This window comes from Dendrobium catenatum, unplaced genomic scaffold (assembly GCF_001605985.2).
Source record: "Dendrobium catenatum unplaced genomic scaffold, ASM160598v2 fragScaff_scaffold_1575, whole genome shotgun sequence".
NCBI lineage: Eukaryota > Viridiplantae > Streptophyta > Magnoliopsida > Asparagales > Orchidaceae > Dendrobium > Dendrobium catenatum.
In genome coordinates, this window is record NW_021320037.1 from 431,204 (window position 1) to 449,927 (window position 18,724).

Below are 18,724 nucleotides of genomic sequence, written 5' to 3' on the forward strand. Positions count from 1 at the left end.
ATATCGTCCTGGAGAATAGTCGGCAACTTCAATTAATGAGCTCGCCCCTCCCTTTGAAGCTCGTTCTATGATAAGAGCTCTTGTTCAACGTTTTAATAAATATCCTTTGGACTGCGTGCCTGTGTTGACCTGAGAAGGCCTTGAGGAGACGAAAAGAGAGAGAGGGAGGAGAGAGGATCTTGTAAAGGGGGAAGCTTGTGGGGAGATTCACTAGGGTTGCTTCAAAGGAATCGCTTCCTTCCTTCGTCTAGAGTTTCTCATCCGTGGAAGAAGTCAGTAGAGGTAAGGAGTCAGCATCTGGTTGCTTGTTCTCTTGCCAGCTTCAGGAGGAAGCAAAAGGAGATAGTTCCTTTGCCTTCGTGCGGCAAACGGGTGAGCAAAAAAGGATTCTGTAAAGGCTTCTCCGTCCAGTTGTGCAGGGCTAATAAGGCGAGTCAACGATTGCATTAGTGCAATACTCGAGCAGGCGGGTCCGGACGTGGTACGTAGGTCGAAGTTGACTCCGAACCACTTATAACCACTATAAATTTTTGTGTTCTTATTTCTTGCTTCTGCACTTTAATTTTCGCGTTTATTTTTTCTCGTAGTGTGATTTTGGTTTATGTGTTTTTTATTCTTTGTGAAAAGAAATTTTTTAAAAATACCAATTCACCCCCCCTCTTGGTTAGCTTGGGCCAGTTCTATAGGGCTTAACATCCCTAACGAACTTTCAAGTCATAACTGTTAGTGGAGGCACAATAGAGCTAGGCTTACTATTGAAGTCATTGTAATTAAATAATTAGTAGTATTATTAAATAATTTAATTTAATTTTATAATTAGTAGTATAATTATCATTAAATTAAATTAATTAATATTTTTAATTTATTTCTTATTATATATATTATTAATATAATTGACATTATATTAGTTTAATCTATTCTAATTAATTAAATCATTAGTATGAGTATTAGTGATAATTTATATTTTCAAAATATAATTAACTAATCAATATTAATATTATCATGCTTGTTCATATATAAATTTTTCATTGTTCGTATGTATATGACATTACTGATATATGAATACTTGTCATTAAAAATCAGTGTACATGTTTACAGTGATACTATCTACTCTTTAATTAAAACTTTGCATTATTTACCTCATTGTTGAGTCGTCTCCTCCAATTCTTTACTTCGCACTCATATGCCATTCTGCCCCAAATTTGAACTTCTGATATCATTATTTTAAACTTTTATCCAATGCCTTTCATAAAAGGTGATTTAGGTTGTTTGCTTTTTCCTTTATGAGAGCCCCTATTACTCAAATGCCAAAAAGTAAAGCCTCATTGGGAATGGATGAAAGGAAATATTCACTACTCTTTGTATGTTGTTTTGAATATCATGTCTGGAGGGAATGGAAACACAACAAATATGGCCTCTCATCTTTGTTTTTCTTCTATTTTAAACATTGTGTTCTTACATGACTGCAAAAATCATAATTCCAATATATCAGTAGTATCTTATTCCTCTTTTTTAATGCCAGCAATACAAGTTCTATTAGCTAATACTTTTCATTACTGGTTTCTGTTGTATGTTGATGGTTCCTCTGTTTTTGTTTTTGTTTTTTTTTTCTTAATTTATGCTGAAAAAATAAGATACATGTCGAGTTGATGCATTATATGATAAACTAAATCATAGATTTCTAGTTTCGAGTAGATGGTGCATTTGAGACAACTTTATATGATTTTAATACCCTTCTAAAATGGCTTTTGTCGGCTGCTACTTGATAGATTTGTTCTTTTGAGATAGCTATGATGAGTCATATGACCCTAGGGTTTCTCATGAATGCCTCCTCTTATGCTATTATTTTCTACATATATGATTGAGTATTAAGTATTCTTCGCAATTGAGATAACCTGCTTTATGGGTAAAGTGTTCTTTTTAATTTTAATTATAGATTATTTGTCTCACGTTTACTTTGAGTCTTTGATTTTTTAGTAACCTTTTAACTTTTTTAATATTTGGTTTTAATCTTTTTTTTTGTCTTTGGTTTTAATGTTTTAAATTTTTCCTTCTTCTCAAAAATAATTTCTATAGCACAATGTTTCATAACAAATCCAACAAATTTTCTAGAAGTAATATTATAAAAAAAATTAAAACTACTAATGCAGATCTTAAGCACGAATGAAAATGGTTAAGGTTTTTTTTAATTAATGTGTGTTTTTTTTTAATTTTTTCTTATAGTTTTTGTTGGTGAAAGGTGGAAGTCAAATGCAGGCCATTGATTGATGCATAAATAGGAATCTTATTCAAGTTATTGATGACAAGGTGGGATAAGCACTTTACTATTGAAAATTTTCATTGATTTTATACGGTTTAAGATAGAATGTGCGTATTGATTCATTTTTTGGATACATATTTCTCCAAGGATTACCTTGAAAGAATTCAGAATAGAAATAAAGAGAAAATATATTATTTTGACCATGTTTTTGGGCCTGAATGTACAAATTGTGTATGTCGATTTATGTACTTAGTTGATTTTATTTTCATTATATTTTATGTAAATGGTTTTTATTTTCAATATATTTATATAACGTCAGCATTTTGTTTCTTATTATTTATTTGTATTTGCATTTTTTCATGTATACTTTTTCTCATAATAAAGAAATAAATCTTGGTAGGTCATCTTCTGCTACTTAATATTGTTGTATGTGAGAAATTAAGTTGGGAAAACAATTATCAATCTCAATTGCCTTAGGGTCGAACAATCGTCATTGGATATTCTATTTTTAAAATTTTATTCATGTGCACCATATGCACGTGCATTTAATCAGTAGATCTTGAATTTTCTTTATTTTGAATTTAACGATTTACTTAGCTTCTTTCATGTATTGGAAGTTTTTTTTTTTTTTTTGGGAACGGGGGTATCGGCCCGCTGCCACGTCAGCTTGTGACGCGCTTGGTGATGTCCACTAATCCCTCTGCGAGTCTACCAGCAACCAACCCCACCCGTGCAGGACCCACAGTTATTTTCTCTCCACTTAACATGTGTTGGAAGTAAACTATAATAATTATTTTTTTTTATTCATGTGCACATGCATTTGTACTAGTATATAAAAGGACAACGAAGTGATACATAAATAAAATTGAGTGCTTACAAACTGTTTCTCGCTGAGATTGCATTCTTCACATTTCATATATATCAAACAAATAAGATAAGAAGAAAGAAAGAAGTTTGCTTTATGTATTTTGAAATTTTCATTAACGAATAGAGATATCAGGAATGTGAGCAATCTTGTGCCGATCGGAGCCTCCATCCTCTCCATAGCGCTCCTTTAACTCTGGATGACATCCCCAAATTTCTAGACGTTCCAAAGAGGGAGGAAGGTTCGGTAATTCCCGAAGCATATGAACGCCAATGATATTTAGATACTGAAGTGAAGGTAAGCTTTCGAAGGTGGAAGGGAGAGACTGTAAGGATTTGAGATTAAAAATATACAGCTCAGAAAGAGAAGACCTAACAGTCAGAAACCATTGCTCCACCTCATTTGGAAATGAAACCACCTCATCATTATCCCTAATAGTCAGCTCTTTTAAAGAGGCGACACATCTCAATGGCTCCATTAGCAACACGGATGGATCACTTATCCAGAGATTGCTAAGTATGAGATAACAATTATAAGTGGTCTCCACTTCTCGATATCTTCCCAGAGAGATCAGATTAGGGCACTTTTTAATTCTCAAGTATCTTAGTGCTGCAAGCCTTGCTATTTCATCAGCCAGAGGAATAGATGTAATGTTTGGACAGTCAATGACAGATAATGATTGAAGGGGAATAGGATTTGAATTGCTACAAAAATTCAAAGTCTTCCACCCCATGTTATCCATCCACAAGAACTTGAGCTTAGGGGGCAAAGAGGGCAACTCTTTCAACTTCGGGCAGTGACGTAGCTTCAGTCGAATTAAGCAAGGAAACAAACATCCATCTTCAGCAGCTACTCCTGCCTCAAACCAATCCTCTAATGCTTCTAATCCCTCAATATATAACTTCTCTAGCAATGGAAAGGCACGGTATTTATCAATCCCATTAATTTTACTTTCGAGCCATTTTACTTTCGGCATGTTATAAAGTTCCAGTGACTTGAGGAAGGGAAGTTGCCCAAAAGGTGGAAGAGTTTCCCACTCTCTGCAATCTGACAATTCGATTTTCTCTAGATTGAAGATCCAATTGACATTGTTCGTCCATATTGGAGACCTTGCACCCATGTATCTCTTTATGCTCAGACTGCTTAGACATTTTGGTGGCTGAATATCGTCAAGCACGTTCTCATCTAAATCGATGTTCCTCGAATAAGAAGTGTTACTCCAACATAAGGTTAAATCTCTGAGCCTACTCTTGGAATATAATTTGGCACTACAAGCCTCTTCGGCATCCTTAACATTTTCAAGGCAATTGATTCCTAATTTGCAAAGATCATTCATATTCTCCAACTCCCCAATTCTATAACCACTCACATCTCTAAGATCAAATATATACAGTTCTGAAAGAGACTTTAGCTTCCCAATCCCATATATTGATGAAATATAATTATTGGGAAATTCCACGTAACGCAAGTTAGAAAGGCTATTAATGTCACTTGGTAAAAAAACATCACCTTCAGGATTGCTTGAGCTATATGGCCTCTTATAGATTATGTATTGCAAGTGATAGAGATTACTTAGAGATTTTGGCAGCATAGTCAAATTAATATCTTGAATCTTTAAGTATCGAAGATGTATCAAATTTCCAATCTCCTCAGGTATCATTTTCAATTCAACTTGACCAATACATATGTATAATAAGCGTAGGCTTCTCGATGTTTTCAATACTTCAATAAGTCCACCGCAAAGATCCTGATCATTAAAATCTTTATAGAAAAAGAAAAGAGAATGCAAATGTTTCAACTTCTCAATATTTCTTAAGATGTCTAGTTTTGCATTTAGAACTGACAAGTGTCGAATAGTCTCAGAAATTTTGAAAGATGGCTTTTGATCATCCACAAATTTACCGCATACCTGAGCAAAAAATTTAGATGCTGACTCATGTATTAAATCATGCATCTTGTAGTCATCCTCGACCTTGTCAAATAAAGCTTTTTTGACTAAAGCATCAAAATACCTTCCTCCGATATCCTCCATAGTCATTTCTTGAGATGGCTGAATGAAACCCAATGCAATCCACATTCGGACTAAATCATATTTATCAAACTTATGATCTTCTGGGAACATACAACAAAATGCAAAGCAATTTCGTAGATTGTTTGACAGAACTATATAGCTCAGTCTTAAGATAGAATGGATAGAATTCCGACCCAATAAATTGCTTTCTAGAACTGTCCTCCAATGCCTTACATCCAAGTCCTCATTCAGAACACCACCAATGACCTTAGCTGCCAACGGAGATCTTAAAAGCTTTTTAACTATATCTCGAGCAATGACTCTTAAATTTCCATGATCGTTAGGGTTCTCTACACCAGCAAATGCATGAGAGTTGAGGAGCAGCAAACACTCATCTTCCTCTAGGCCCTGTAATTTAACTATTTCCTTCTTCTTTTTAATTACCTTTGCAAGCATCAGTGCAATTGATTCTTCTCGAGTTGTTAGCAGAATCTTACTACCAAAACCCCCAGAAGATAGAGGGGCGAGCACATCCTCCCATTTGCTTTTATCCTTCTCCTCATCCTCCTCCCAAATATCATCCAGCACAAGTAAGAACTTTTTGGACATAATCTCAGTCCGAAGACTATTTTGAAGTGCATCAAGTGTGTCACAACGAGGCCTCTCCATCTTAAGAGATTGCAACATATCTGCAATGACTTTCTTCACATCAAAGTTGTTGGAAACACAAACCCACATTTTACGACCAAATTCCTTTGTAATTTCATCATTATAAACATGTTGCAAGAGAGTTGTCTTCCCCATACCACCATGGCCGACTATAGATAAAAGAGAAATGTTTCTGTACAAATCAGTTCCCCGATGCTCGTTTGATGGATTCCTCAGCCACTCCATAACAAGCTCCTTATCCTTGCCCCGCCCAATGAGATCATTTTTAGGCAAGGCTCCCGTTTCACGTGCTCCGTGCAGCTCAAGCTGCTGTTTCTGAAGCTCCTGCTTTGCGTCTTTTACAAGATGAAGGAAAGTATCAACACCAGTTGTTGTAACTTTATCAAGTTTCTGCACAGCCGCCTCCAGTCGCTTCAAGGTGGGATCAATTTTGACAGCACGTTTGCCAAATTTGACAAGTTTTTTCTTCATGGATTTCATGATGGAACGCACCCTTCTCAGCTTCTTGTCTTTGGTCACCTGCTTTTCAAGCTCCATGTACTCCAGCTCATCAACGACGTCAAATGCATCATCAATGGCATCTTGTAGCTTCCATAGCCATTTGTTAAGATCCGGATATTCTTCTATGGTCTGCTCCTGGTTGGAAGCAAAGTTGACGACAGCTTGGATTTGGGGGAGAATCTCTTTCAGCTTTTCAAGCTCCTCCTTTGTGCGTTTCTGCCATCTGACTTGATCTTTCAGGTAACGGAAGCCAGCGCTGATGAGCTTCTCCATGATTGGATCAAGAATCATATCCGCCATGGCAATCATCGACGATTGATGTAGAAGAGCAGAGCAACTGAAGAGTAAGAAAAAAAAGGAGATTGGAAGAGATGAAGATTTGATAGTCTACCGGCTCACGGCTATATCCTGGTTAAGATAAGAAAATCCTTAAATACTTCATCTCAACCGTTCCTTTGCAATCCGACGGCCTAGCGGGCGCCAAGGAATTCCAGCTGTCAATGGTCAAATGTGGCGTCGCATAAACGATAAAACTTAAGCAAATGGTCAAGCGAAGGCACACTAAGGGGCTGTTTGGTATCAGAAAATTTTAAATTTATGTGGAAATTTTAAAAATTAGGTGGAATATATATATATATAATTTAGTTGATTATTATTATTATTTTTAATATTTAAATTTAATAAATAAAATTATTTTAAAAATATTAATATTTATTCGAGCCGGCTCACGAGCTCACGAGCCGAGCCGGCTCAAGCTAGAACTCGATCTCATTTATTAAATGAGCTCGAACTCAAGCTCGACTCGTGAGCTTCATAAGCTCGACTCGCGAGCCCATAAACCAGTCGTGCTAGGCTTATACCCCTACATGCTACTTTCCTAAATTTATTTTACTTTAACGTCATCAATTAATTGGACTTTAATGAAACTGATCATGGTGACTCTTCAATTCTTTTGTCAAACTTTTTTTTTTCATTTTTTGAGCAGTATTGTAGATAAGTTTGGGATTTTTTTTTGTTAGGGTTGAGATATTTTGGTAACTTTTTAATTGAGATTAATTATATTCTATTCAATAAAATGCATCAAAATATATGTATAATAATGAAAAAAATATGATGTGATGTAATGTTGGGGTGATCGACAGCCAGATGAAAATATTTTGGCAGTCGACGCCTTGGTGGAAGTTTGATGACAATTAGCGGCCGGGGTGGTCCAACGAAAATAAGAAAAAAAAGGAGATTGGAAGAGATGCAGATTAGATAGTCTACCGGCTCACAACGATATCCTATTGATTAAGATATGGAAAATCCTTAAATACTTCATCCCAACCGTTCCTTTGAAATCCAACGGCCTAGCGGAGACGTCAACAGCGTCAAGTAATTCTAGCTGGCAATGGTCAAATGCGGTGTCGCATAAACGATAAAACTTAAGGAAATGGTCGAGCGAAGGCATCATTTGGACAATTTTTTACTTCTTTCTAACTAAAATTTTTTACTTTTTAGTGAAAAAAAAATTATTTAAAAAAAATTCTTGTACTTAAAAATGTATTCTAAAAAATAGTAAAAATTTTGTGAGAAATAATCATTAGCTGACTACTTTTTAAATCAGTCTTTAAATATAAATTTTTTTTTGAAATGAAAAATATTTTATTAAAAAATCGTTAATTGAATTTCAACCTCTTAATTCACAAATTGGAGAAGAGATATGAGACGATGAAGTTTAAGTTTGTTTTTATTTGATAAGCACAAGCTAAAGCCTTCAATGTAACGTGATGCAAGTAAGTGAAAATAATAATAATAATAATAATAATTAAGATTTATTGAATTTATTTTTTTGTTGTCTTCTAATGAATTGATGGCATTAAAGTCCACAGGACGTCTCATGCAGAAAGACATAGCCGTCTGCCACTTAGTATCCTTGTTTTTCACAAAGATCCAAAAGTACGTCACATGCACAGTCATAGCTGTCTGCCACTTAATAATGTAATGAAGATTCATCCACATGCTACTAGGGGTGTAAAGGAGGGAAAATTATTAAGTCCGGTCACCGGACCTATAAATAGGTTCGGACATCCAATTAAAACTTGCTATGTCACCTGCGCTTTGACTGCGCTTTATCTGTGCTTTAGGTGAGCTTTACTTGCGTTTTTTATGCGCTTAATTTAAAATAATATTTTATTAATATCCGGACATATCTCCGAGTACGGTGAGCGGACGTAATAATTTGTCGTAAATGAGTGGAGTAGAGTGAGTTTTTGCACTTATCAAGTTAGGCTTGTTACATAAAAAGCGAGCTCGAACTCGAGCTCATCTCACTGTAAATGAACTCGAGCTGGCTCACCAGCCATGGGAGGAAAATTTTAAATTTAGTCAGATTTTTTAAAAATTAGACGGATTTTCAAAAATTAAGTTGGATTTTTAAAATTTAGTCAAAATTGCTTTTGGAGCTTCTGAATGTGAAGTGCTTTTGGAGCTTTGCAAGATAGTGCGAATATTCTCTTTCTGGTTGATGGTGACTTAGTTTGAAAGTGCATTTAATTGTGATTAATAAAAATTAATGAAGCTTGTGGACGGTAAATAATTACATATTGTAAATATTTTTTTTTTTGAGCGCTCATTATTGTAGGAGCAAGCTCATTATTGTAGATAAAACAATATGTTAGTAGAAGAAAAACAAATTTTTTAGCAAAATTATAAACCAGAGAACTAAGGTAATTGCAACACTAATTTTTTTTGGACATTTAGGCCATTTAAGGCAAACTCACACACACAACGCATAGACAAAGACTCGAACCCAAGACCTCTTAGTTAGAAGCCTAAGCTCTCAACCAACAGGCTAAGGTGAGCTGTGTCAACACTAATTTCAATTTCACAATCTTCTGTAGGAGTAATAATCCCACATTTAATCAAGGTATCTAAGAAAAAAAAACTAACCAAGCAACCATCTAGCAGAAGAATATTCAAAGACATGCCCAACTTGTTTGAACTCCATAACTATGAGTTGCAATCAAGGTTTTTTTTTTTTTTGGATAAGTTGTTGGAAAAAAAAAAAATATAAACAAATCCATTACCACAGCTATAAATATCATTAAATAAAAAAAAAGGATTTATAAACATAGGCCCAAAAGGAGGCCAAAACTAAGATCACAAATCTTTAATCACCAAAATAAACTAAAGGTTGCAAAGCAACCTCAAAAGGACAATAAACAAAAATTTAGACATTCTGTAGGTAGCAAAAATAACCAAAAACTAGACTTAGGAACAGGAGGCTTCTTGCTAAACAAATAGAAAAGTTTGCCACCCTATTGGGTAGTAAGGATCATCCATTGGAGGCAGCTGCCCAAAATCATATAAATGATAACCACAAGATAATCAAGCAGAAGAAGTCCCAACCAATTCCCAAACAATATCTGACCAAAACGAGAGAATTAACAAATAAGATTGCTGAAGCAACTCTAATGGATAATCAAGGATGAATCTCAAAGGTCATTAAAAAGATAGAAATATTTAGATTAGAGGGCCTGAAGGAGGATGAGTGTTTGGAGCTTCTCAACTCATGCATTTGATGATGTAGAGAACCCTAATGATCTTAAAAAATTAAGAGCCATTGCTGGAATATAATAAATAAGCTTTCAGGAACTCCATTGGCGGCAAAGGTCATTTGTGATGTTCTAAATTCTAACACGGATGAAAGGCAAGTGATGATAGTTCTAGAAAGCAATTAAGTACTACAACAATGGGTCAGAATTATATCTTTTTCATCTTAAGACTGAACTATATAGGTCTGCCAGGTCTCTACAAATATGATTTTCATTTTGTTCTATATTTCTACAAAATCATATGTTGAATAAAGATGATTCAGGCTTCGTTTGTGACGGCTTTCTTACTGCTTCTTAAAGCAGCTTTCTAGTATAATTTTTTTTTTTAAATTTTTTAACTAGAAAGCAACTTTAAAAAGTAATAAAAAAACCATCCCAAACGAAACCGTAGGCTGAATGTGGATTGCATTGGTTTTTTTTTCAGCCATCTCATATTCAAGGAGAGACTATGGAGGATATTAGAGGAAGATATTTAGATAGTTTAGTAAAAAAAATTTTCTTTGACAAGTTTAAAGATTTAGGATAATACAAGATGCATGATTTACTACATGAGTTGGGACATAATATTTTTGCACGAGAATGCCTCAAAGTTATGGGTAATGAAGAGTTGCAACTTGTAATTCATGGGACTCTTCAACACTTATTTGTTCCAACTAGTTAAGAAGCATTGGGAAGTTTAAATACTTGTATTCTCTTTTCTAGTTCTTGGTACTATGAAATTTCTAATTGGGATCTTTGCAATATACTTCATGAAATATTTAAAACATCGAGAAGCCTACACTTTTTTTTTGTACATATGTGCTCGAGACTTGGAAATGATACACGAGGAGATTAAATATTGATACATTTTTTATACTTAACAGATTGATGGATATAAGGTCATTAAATCAAACAATCTCTTCTCCCTATCAATTTGATTTATTATTCATGCAACATATTTTTTAAAATTAAAGTTTTGCTTTTTATAAAATGAGCCAATTATATATATAATATTATACAAAATTTTCATGAAATAATTATGTAAAGGAGAGGTAATGATAGTTGATAGTTCTCTATAGCTTAACGCGTCCTCTTGTTTTTTTTTTTTTTCTATTTTTTCCTAATGTTTCTGATTTCTTTCTCTCGTTCTTTGGCTGTTTATTCACTTCTTCACAAAAGAGCTATTTTTATATTCAGGTCCGGTCGTTTTTAGTGCAATAAATGTTGAGAAGGATTTGGGTGAGGCCCCATCACAAGACTATGCCTTAGGAAGGAGCAATCATTACGTCAGGTCACCGGACGCGTCCAGAGACCAATAATCACGCGCCACATCACCTAAAACTCGGTATTGAGTACTCAGTATTGCTCGGTAGACATCTGGATTTCCGGTTTTTTGTCCGGATGTAATAATTACTCCTTAGGAAGAGAGCTGTTGCTCTATTGGAAAATGTTGAAGAACTGACAAATAGATGCGTTTGAGATATTTTATTTTCTTTTTATGTGACAAAATGAAGCTAACTTTAAAGTAGGCGTTGATTACTCAGATCACTTCAAGAAAATCATAAAGATGAACGCAAAATTTGGAGAATATATAGAAGATTGAAATGGAAGTTTTAGATGATCCAAAATCTATGCTATCTTTATAGTTTTTTTTATTTACACAATTCAATTTGGTCTGTTAAATGAGAATTTTGGCTGCTAAACAAGAGGTCTTGAGTTAGAGTCTTACGTATGTGATGTGCGTGTAAGTTTGTCTTAATTGGCCTAAATGTCTAATATAGATTGTTAAGTTTGAGGCTTTGATGTAACTCACCTTGATATGTTGGTTGAGAATTTAATTGTCAACCAAGAGGTTTAGGGTTTGAGTCTTGCGTATGTATGTGTCCATTTGCCTTAATTGGCCTAAATGTCTAAAAAAAAAAAAGTTTATTAAGTTTGAGGCTTTGACACAACTTATCTGGGTCTATTGGTTGGGAGTTTTGTCTAACAACTAAGAGGTCTTGGGTTTGAATCTTACTTATGTGATGTGTATGAGTGAGTTTGCCTTAATTATCGAAAAAAAGTTTATTTTGAGACTTTGTATATGCTATATGTGTAAATTTATAATTAAATTTGCTAAGAAAATCTCAAAAAAAAAAAAAATTGTTAAAATATAATTTTGGCATCTTGATGTTGATTTTTGTCAAATTCTCAACGATTTGATTGTTGCATGTGTAAAAATTGGGATTTGATAGTTCAAAAATTATAGTGAGGGTTGGTTTTATAAATAAACAAAAATTAAGTGTTATATTATGTAATTACCCTTATATAAATCTTTATCTATAAATAATCAATTGAGCCATTAATCAGATTTGACATTAGGCGATCACCCAAACAAATTTCAAAATTTCAAATTTAATCCAAATTAGCATATTGGCCCATCTTTTTTATGTTGCATTTATTTCAGAATGGTATTTATTATTAGATGATAATAAAGAGATGATTTTCTTCAAAAAAAAAAATAATAAAAAAAACAGTAATAAAAAAAAAAAGTTCAGATGCATCAAATTTCTTCAAGGATGAAAACCTCAACAAAATAAAATTTTGTAGCACTATTATATTTATTTATTATAAATATTGTTATATCCAAATTTGTCCATAAAAGGTACTAGACCTTATTAGTAGAGCAAACTTGTGAGCTAGGCGGAAATATTTCTAGTGAAAAAAATGTTGAAAATTTGTCCAACAGATATACGCCGTCAGAAAAATAAGAAAATGAAAAAAAATTTAAGCTTTGAACCCACTACTGGAAATTCTGCCAAAACATTCAGCAAAGAATTTGCCGGAAATACCACCAAAAATCAGTCGGTAATACGCCGAAAAATTCGCCGGAAATATTCCACCGAAAATTCGCCAGAAATTCTAAAGGATTTTTTTCTGCTAGAAAATTCGTCTGAAATCAGGGTTTTTCTTATAGTAACAAGACATCCGTATAACGCTACATACCCCTCGAGATATGTGTGGCCCCCTGGTTGGCTAAAGAAATGTAAGCACTTGCTCTTAGGGGGTGTGAGTGATCGAGGATGTGGGGATCAGTTATGTGGCAAGTGTTAGGCTTCTGGCTTGGCTAGGAATTCTAATACAAACGTCTGTCACCTGTAGAGAGAAAAGCAAGAAAAACAATACATAAACCAATTTCTGTACTAGAGAAATTGTAAGTATTTCTGGATAGGTAAAAAACTGAGTACAATATCTCCTATGAGGTATATGTATTCTCCTCCTTTCTTCATGTATATCTAGACCAAGCTTCTAAAAGAACTACTAGTACTATATATAATCGAAAATAACAAAATTTAAGGAAAAGTTAAAATGTAGTGGACACCGCACAAGTTTGTTAGCATAGGTGCAATGCTCTGCTAGTTCTCGTGAACTAACGTGCTCCGCATCAACCTTCACGGCTTTAGAAGAGCTCGACTCCGACGAGCTTAGTATGATTTCGGCAACGTCTGTAGGTTTGTATTCCCAAATGTCGGAGACAATAAAAGTTGGAGATGTATTACAATCAGCATGTAAGGCGACATTGTAAGCATTGTCATTGAATTAGCGGTAATAGGTACTGGACCCACTTTGCGGCGTGCTAACTTGGTGTATGTTCCAGGTGGAAATCGCTCTCGGTGAAGCCTGGCCATAACTAGATCTCCCACTTTGAATGTGGTATGTCGGCGATGAGCATCTGCGGCTACTTTGTAATGTTGGTTGGACTTAATAATTTGTTGGCGAACCTCTGCTAACATCTCCATGTATTGATCAGTGAAGTTTGTAGCAGCCAAAGATTTTCATTTTGACAACACAGTAATTTCCAAAGCAATGCTAGGTTATTTAGTAGAAACAATACTAAAAGGTGTTTTACCTGTCGAACGGTTTGTCATGGAATTATAGGCAAATTCCACCTTACACAGAACTTCTTCCCATTGATTTGGATTGTCATGTACCAGGCACTGTAACATGTTTCCTAAGGAGCGGTTAATGACTTCAGTCTGCCCATCAAATTGTGGATCGTACGTCAAACTGAGTCGGACATCAGTACCCAATCGTTTCCATATTTCACGCCAAAAATGACTTATGAACTTGGCATCGCGATACGATGTAAGACTTCGATATAGGTCGTGTAGACAAACATTTTCATTAAAAAAAAGTGTTGCAATGTTCAAAGCATTAGAAGTTTTCTTACAAGAGATAAAATGGACCATCTTCGAGAATTTGTCGACGGCCAACATGATAGAGTCGTTACCCCGCCTGGTTCGCGGCAAGCCCAAAATGAAGTCCAAACTGAGATCCTCCCAAATCTAATCTGGCACTGGTAACGACATATAAAGACCTGTATTCTGAGCTCCACCCTTATAAGTTTCACAGAATGGGCAATTGTCAACAAGGCAGAATACATCTCACCTCAATCATGGCCAAAACATACTCAGTGGGAGATTGTGGGTTCGAGTCCCACCGTAGTCGCCAGAAAATTGTGGGTTATGGGCTCCAGGAAGCTTGGAGTTGGATTGAATTTGATTTATGCTCAAATGGGTCTAAAGGGGTCAACTTGGGCTGGCTTGGTCAACCAGGTTGACCCAGGGCATGGGATTGGGCCCAGTAGGTTGGGTCTAACCCACTGAGTCTAAGGGTGGAGAGAATTGAGCTTGAGAAGAAGTAAATTTGATTTGAAATCAAAGAAAGGGAATTGGGTCAAGTTTGGGTCAACCCAGGTTGACCTGATCAATCAGGTTGACTCAGGGCCTTCCGATAATCTCTCCACCAACAAGCGCCAGCTTCTTTAGGGTAGGATAAAGTGCTTCTAATCTCTTTGTAGCTTCACTCTAGATATCTATGATCAACTCCCTACTTAGGTAAGTAGCGCACTTCACCATTTGCATGCTCACCAACTCCTTATCACCATAAGCACTCATTGGACCATAGCAGTGAGTTGCCTTACCACCAAGAAAACCATATTCTTCAACACCGCATGCATTGTCTGGGCAACTCCACATATCAGGACCGTTCCATCGCCGAACTTTGAATCCATCGAACCGACTTCAGTCCAAATTCGACCCCGCAAGGTTCTAAATAACGATTCCATCAACGATAGTGTAGAGGTGAGAAACGTGGGTTATGAAGTGTCCTTTGTTCAATTTGAAGGATTGATCCTGGTGGCTGAGATCTTAGGAAGTCGACTTCTACTATACAGAACTAGGCTTCTACCTTCTTTTACATCTCCCAGATATGAGGGTAGTGAATCTAGAACATGTAGAAGCGGTTAGGATTTGTGACAAGGAGGGGCTCTTCTAGTGGAGGATTTGATGGCATGTACAACTGCTCTTCAACCACTCATTCCTTGCTAGATTTGGCTCTAGCACACGCATGCAATTCCTACTCACTCCCTCTTGATCCTCTTCTTCACTCAGCTTAGCCCCTAGGTAGGCACGTATAAGAGTCGCACATAGATATCGCAAAGGGGAAGCTCTCTCACTTGCTCAACTGCCCTGGACGCACGCGAGTAGGAACAGAATGTAAGAACTAGTTCTCCCTCTCTCAGGCCCTCATTTTTGAAGAAGAACTGAATGCCTCTCTCTGATACCATGTTAAATTCAGAGAATTGGAGAGGGAAAATGTTTCCTAAATTCATTATTCAAAATTATCCCTAGTTTTTGATCTATACAAGATATGTTAATAAAGAAACAAATAAACACAAAATCATGCATAATTACCCTAATATAATCCTTCCTAAATCAGCCTCCCAAATATGGAAGGAGACCGGCACCGTGGGATCAAGGGCCAAGGGACGGTTCAGCACACAAAATGTCTCAAGGTGTTAAGCCTAATTTAAAAAAGGTGTGCCAATGAGGCTTAAGCATCAAGGCACTCATCATGTGCCTCAGTTCGAGATGCTCCTTGAGGCGTGTGCCTCGAACAATTTTTTAAACCATAGTTTCAGTATGCACATAGATATTTTTCAACTTATATATTGAACATATCTTCTGAGGGTCACTGATGCCTAGAAGAAGATCAATGTTGGTTTTTTTTAGTTAAGTTACCAATCAATGCATTCTTGACATCTATTTAATGGAGCGACCAGTCTAGGTTTATTATTTTTTAGAGGACTTGAATATTGTTAAATTTATCAGTAATAGTGAAATTCTTAGAGTACTTAAGCCCATAAGTTCGGATGAACCCTTGTGCATCCATCCATACTTTGTATCTCTCAAAGGATCTATTTGTTTGACATTTGACAATAAATGCCTATTTACATTCAATAGGAATTTCCTTCTGGGTAGTTGAATGATCTCATCTTCCATTACATCCTGCCATTTTAATTTATTAATGGCCTCATGTAGTCTTTGGGTTTTCAATTTCTACTATGTTGGAAACTAAAGCTTTTATTGAAGAGGATGGATGATCATACCTCAAAACATTTATTATTATTGACCTTTATATGTGTCTCACATCCAATTCCAGTGAATACTATGAGAATGATAGCCAACTATGGGACATCACGCGTATCAGTTCAAAATGCATGAAGTTGGATCAAAATTACTTGATTAAAATTACATTTGATCTTTTGGAGTATTTGAAATTACCAAAGATGCTTCTCTCACTCATAATTTGATCAAACATGATAGAAATGATAGACAATGGTTGTGGACATTGCATAAAGCTCACTCGAAAATCGCCCGTTCACTAAACGGATGATGCTGATACATATAGAATGTTGAAATTATCAGAAAAGGCATCCATATTGCCCGAGTTGCCTCAGGAAGGTGAAATACACATTATAGATTTTGTAGGCAATAATAATATTCAAGGTGAAATACACATTATAGATACACATTATAAAAATATCATATGTTAACTTTATCCTAAATTGCTTATGCAATGTTGTGGATCAAGTACACTTATATAGAATTGATGAGCTAGGACATCACCAAAGCATTGTTAGTATCCCACATTGAAACGAAAAGGGTGAGATCACCATTTGAATTGAGTGAGATCATTGGAAGAAGTTCTTCTCAATGAGTTTTGTAGGATGTGATTTGAAGAGGTGAGCTTTCCATGAAGACTTCCTGAGTGGTGTTGTGTCTTACTAAGGTGGAAGGAGAACCTTTCTTCCAGAAATCTTAGCTTGACCCTATTAGTCCCTTCTTGTAGTTGCAAAATAATTTTAGAAAAGAAGAAGATACAAATTCGTAGAAATTTTCGTTGCATCAAGTGGCTGAAACTTGGCCTTAAGGGTTACAAAAGTAAAAATAGAGAGAAATTAACTAATCCTAGAATGAAAGAAATCTAAATAAATCAATAGGATTTAATTTAAAAAAAAAAACAACTTAAACAATAGGTAGAATGCGTAGAAATCAACCATAAATCAGCAGCATTAAACATCCTTCCATTCAGCGCAAAATCATGGTTCTGAATGGGAGAAAGCTGTAGGCATTTCCAATCAGCGAGGATCTGCCAACAGGAATATCATCCAAGGACAAGAACCTACCAGCCCAACCTGCCATTTACCTGTTGTCCTGTTTAGAGGAAGATCCTAATAAAATCTAATAAAAACATTGTTGGGCTGTTGACTGACATTGCATCCTAACAAAATTATTGGCCTTTCGATGACCAGATTAAAAGAGTAGATGTACTAAATCTAACCTATGTTAAAAAAAATATAAGTAGATCTAAAAACATCTTGGCTAGAAAGTATTAGAAATAGCTAACTTTTTTATTAGATTTTATCGGACACTGGGAAAAAGTATTCATGTAGTCAACCTCACGTAGTGGGGGTAAAGACTTAGGCTTCGTTTGGAACTGCTTTTTTATTGCTTCCTAAAACAGCTTTCTAGAACAAAATAAAACATTTTGTACTAAAATCTGCTGTAATATGCAGTAAGAAAGCCGTCCCAAATGAAGCCTTAATGTTATTGTTATAATTGTTGTTGTTGTAGGTTTAAAACTTTTCTTTTATCTAATTTGGCATGCATAGGCACTATTAATACAATATCTTTGTAATAGTTAGTTTTATGACGACGACTTTATTCCTAACCTTATCAACCTCATCAGTTATTTCATTCTTTACCCTTTCGATCATTCATTCCTAATGTACAATACTTTCTTAGATGTCTTTGGAATATTTTCCCTTTCATTAGCATATAATATTTGTTTCCTATGCCTACAAGGTTGCTGCAATGTTTAAGGTATTGCATAAAGATCCACCAATACCTGAGACTTTGCCATCAGAGGGTAAAGATTTTCTGCAGCGTTGTTTCCGAAGGAACCCAGCAGAAAGGCCAAAAGCAAATATGCTACTTGATCATCCCTTTATTCGGTCAAACCATTACAATCTCCATGGTTCCATTCATGCTTTTGCAGGAATCAAACTTAATGTATGCCTCAGGTCACCAAAATTTATCTTATTGCTTTATGTTCCATGCCTAAGGTTTCATTTTGTTGCTTCTTAAAGCAGCTTTCTAGTTCAAAAATTTTAGTTATTATACTAGAAAGCTGGTCAGAAAGTCGTTCCAAACGAAATCTAAATGTAAGAATTTTATTCATAAAACCTATATAACGTTCTCACAGGAGATCACGTACAGCCCACGAGATAAACCTCGGTCAAGAAGTGAACCTTCGATGAAGGGAAGACACTCAACTAATGGGTTAGTATGCTTCATTAGTGATATGTTCAGCTGTCTTCTTTTCCTTGGCACTTCAGTTGAAAAAAAAAATTATTTGATCAGAAGAATTTCTTGACCAGCCAAAAAAATCAGCTTTCTAACTTCATTTTATGCTTTCCCTAGTGAAACCAATCACTCCCATGTAGAAACTTCTGAAAC

At 35.3% G+C, this 18,724-nt stretch overlaps 1 protein-coding gene across 1 annotated transcript; it reads right to left on the reverse strand.

Moving 5' to 3' along the window:
* Positions 1-3,026: 3,026 nt before the first annotated feature.
* Positions 3,027-6,706, reverse strand: LOC110116461 (disease resistance protein RGA2-like). The gene has a single exon (XM_020850026.2). It carries the CDS (start codon positions 6,613-6,615, stop codon positions 3,241-3,243), a length of 3,375 nt encoding a protein of 1,124 aa, XP_020705685.1. The 5' UTR covers positions 6,616-6,706; the 3' UTR covers positions 3,027-3,240.
* Positions 6,707-18,724: the final 12,018 nt, after the last annotated feature.

Bases quoted from the DNA above. Each gene is read 5' to 3' on its own strand.
- LOC110116461 (XM_020850026.2), bottom strand. From the start codon at position 6,615: ATGATTGCCATGGCGGATATGATTCTTGATCCAATCATGGAGAAGCTC.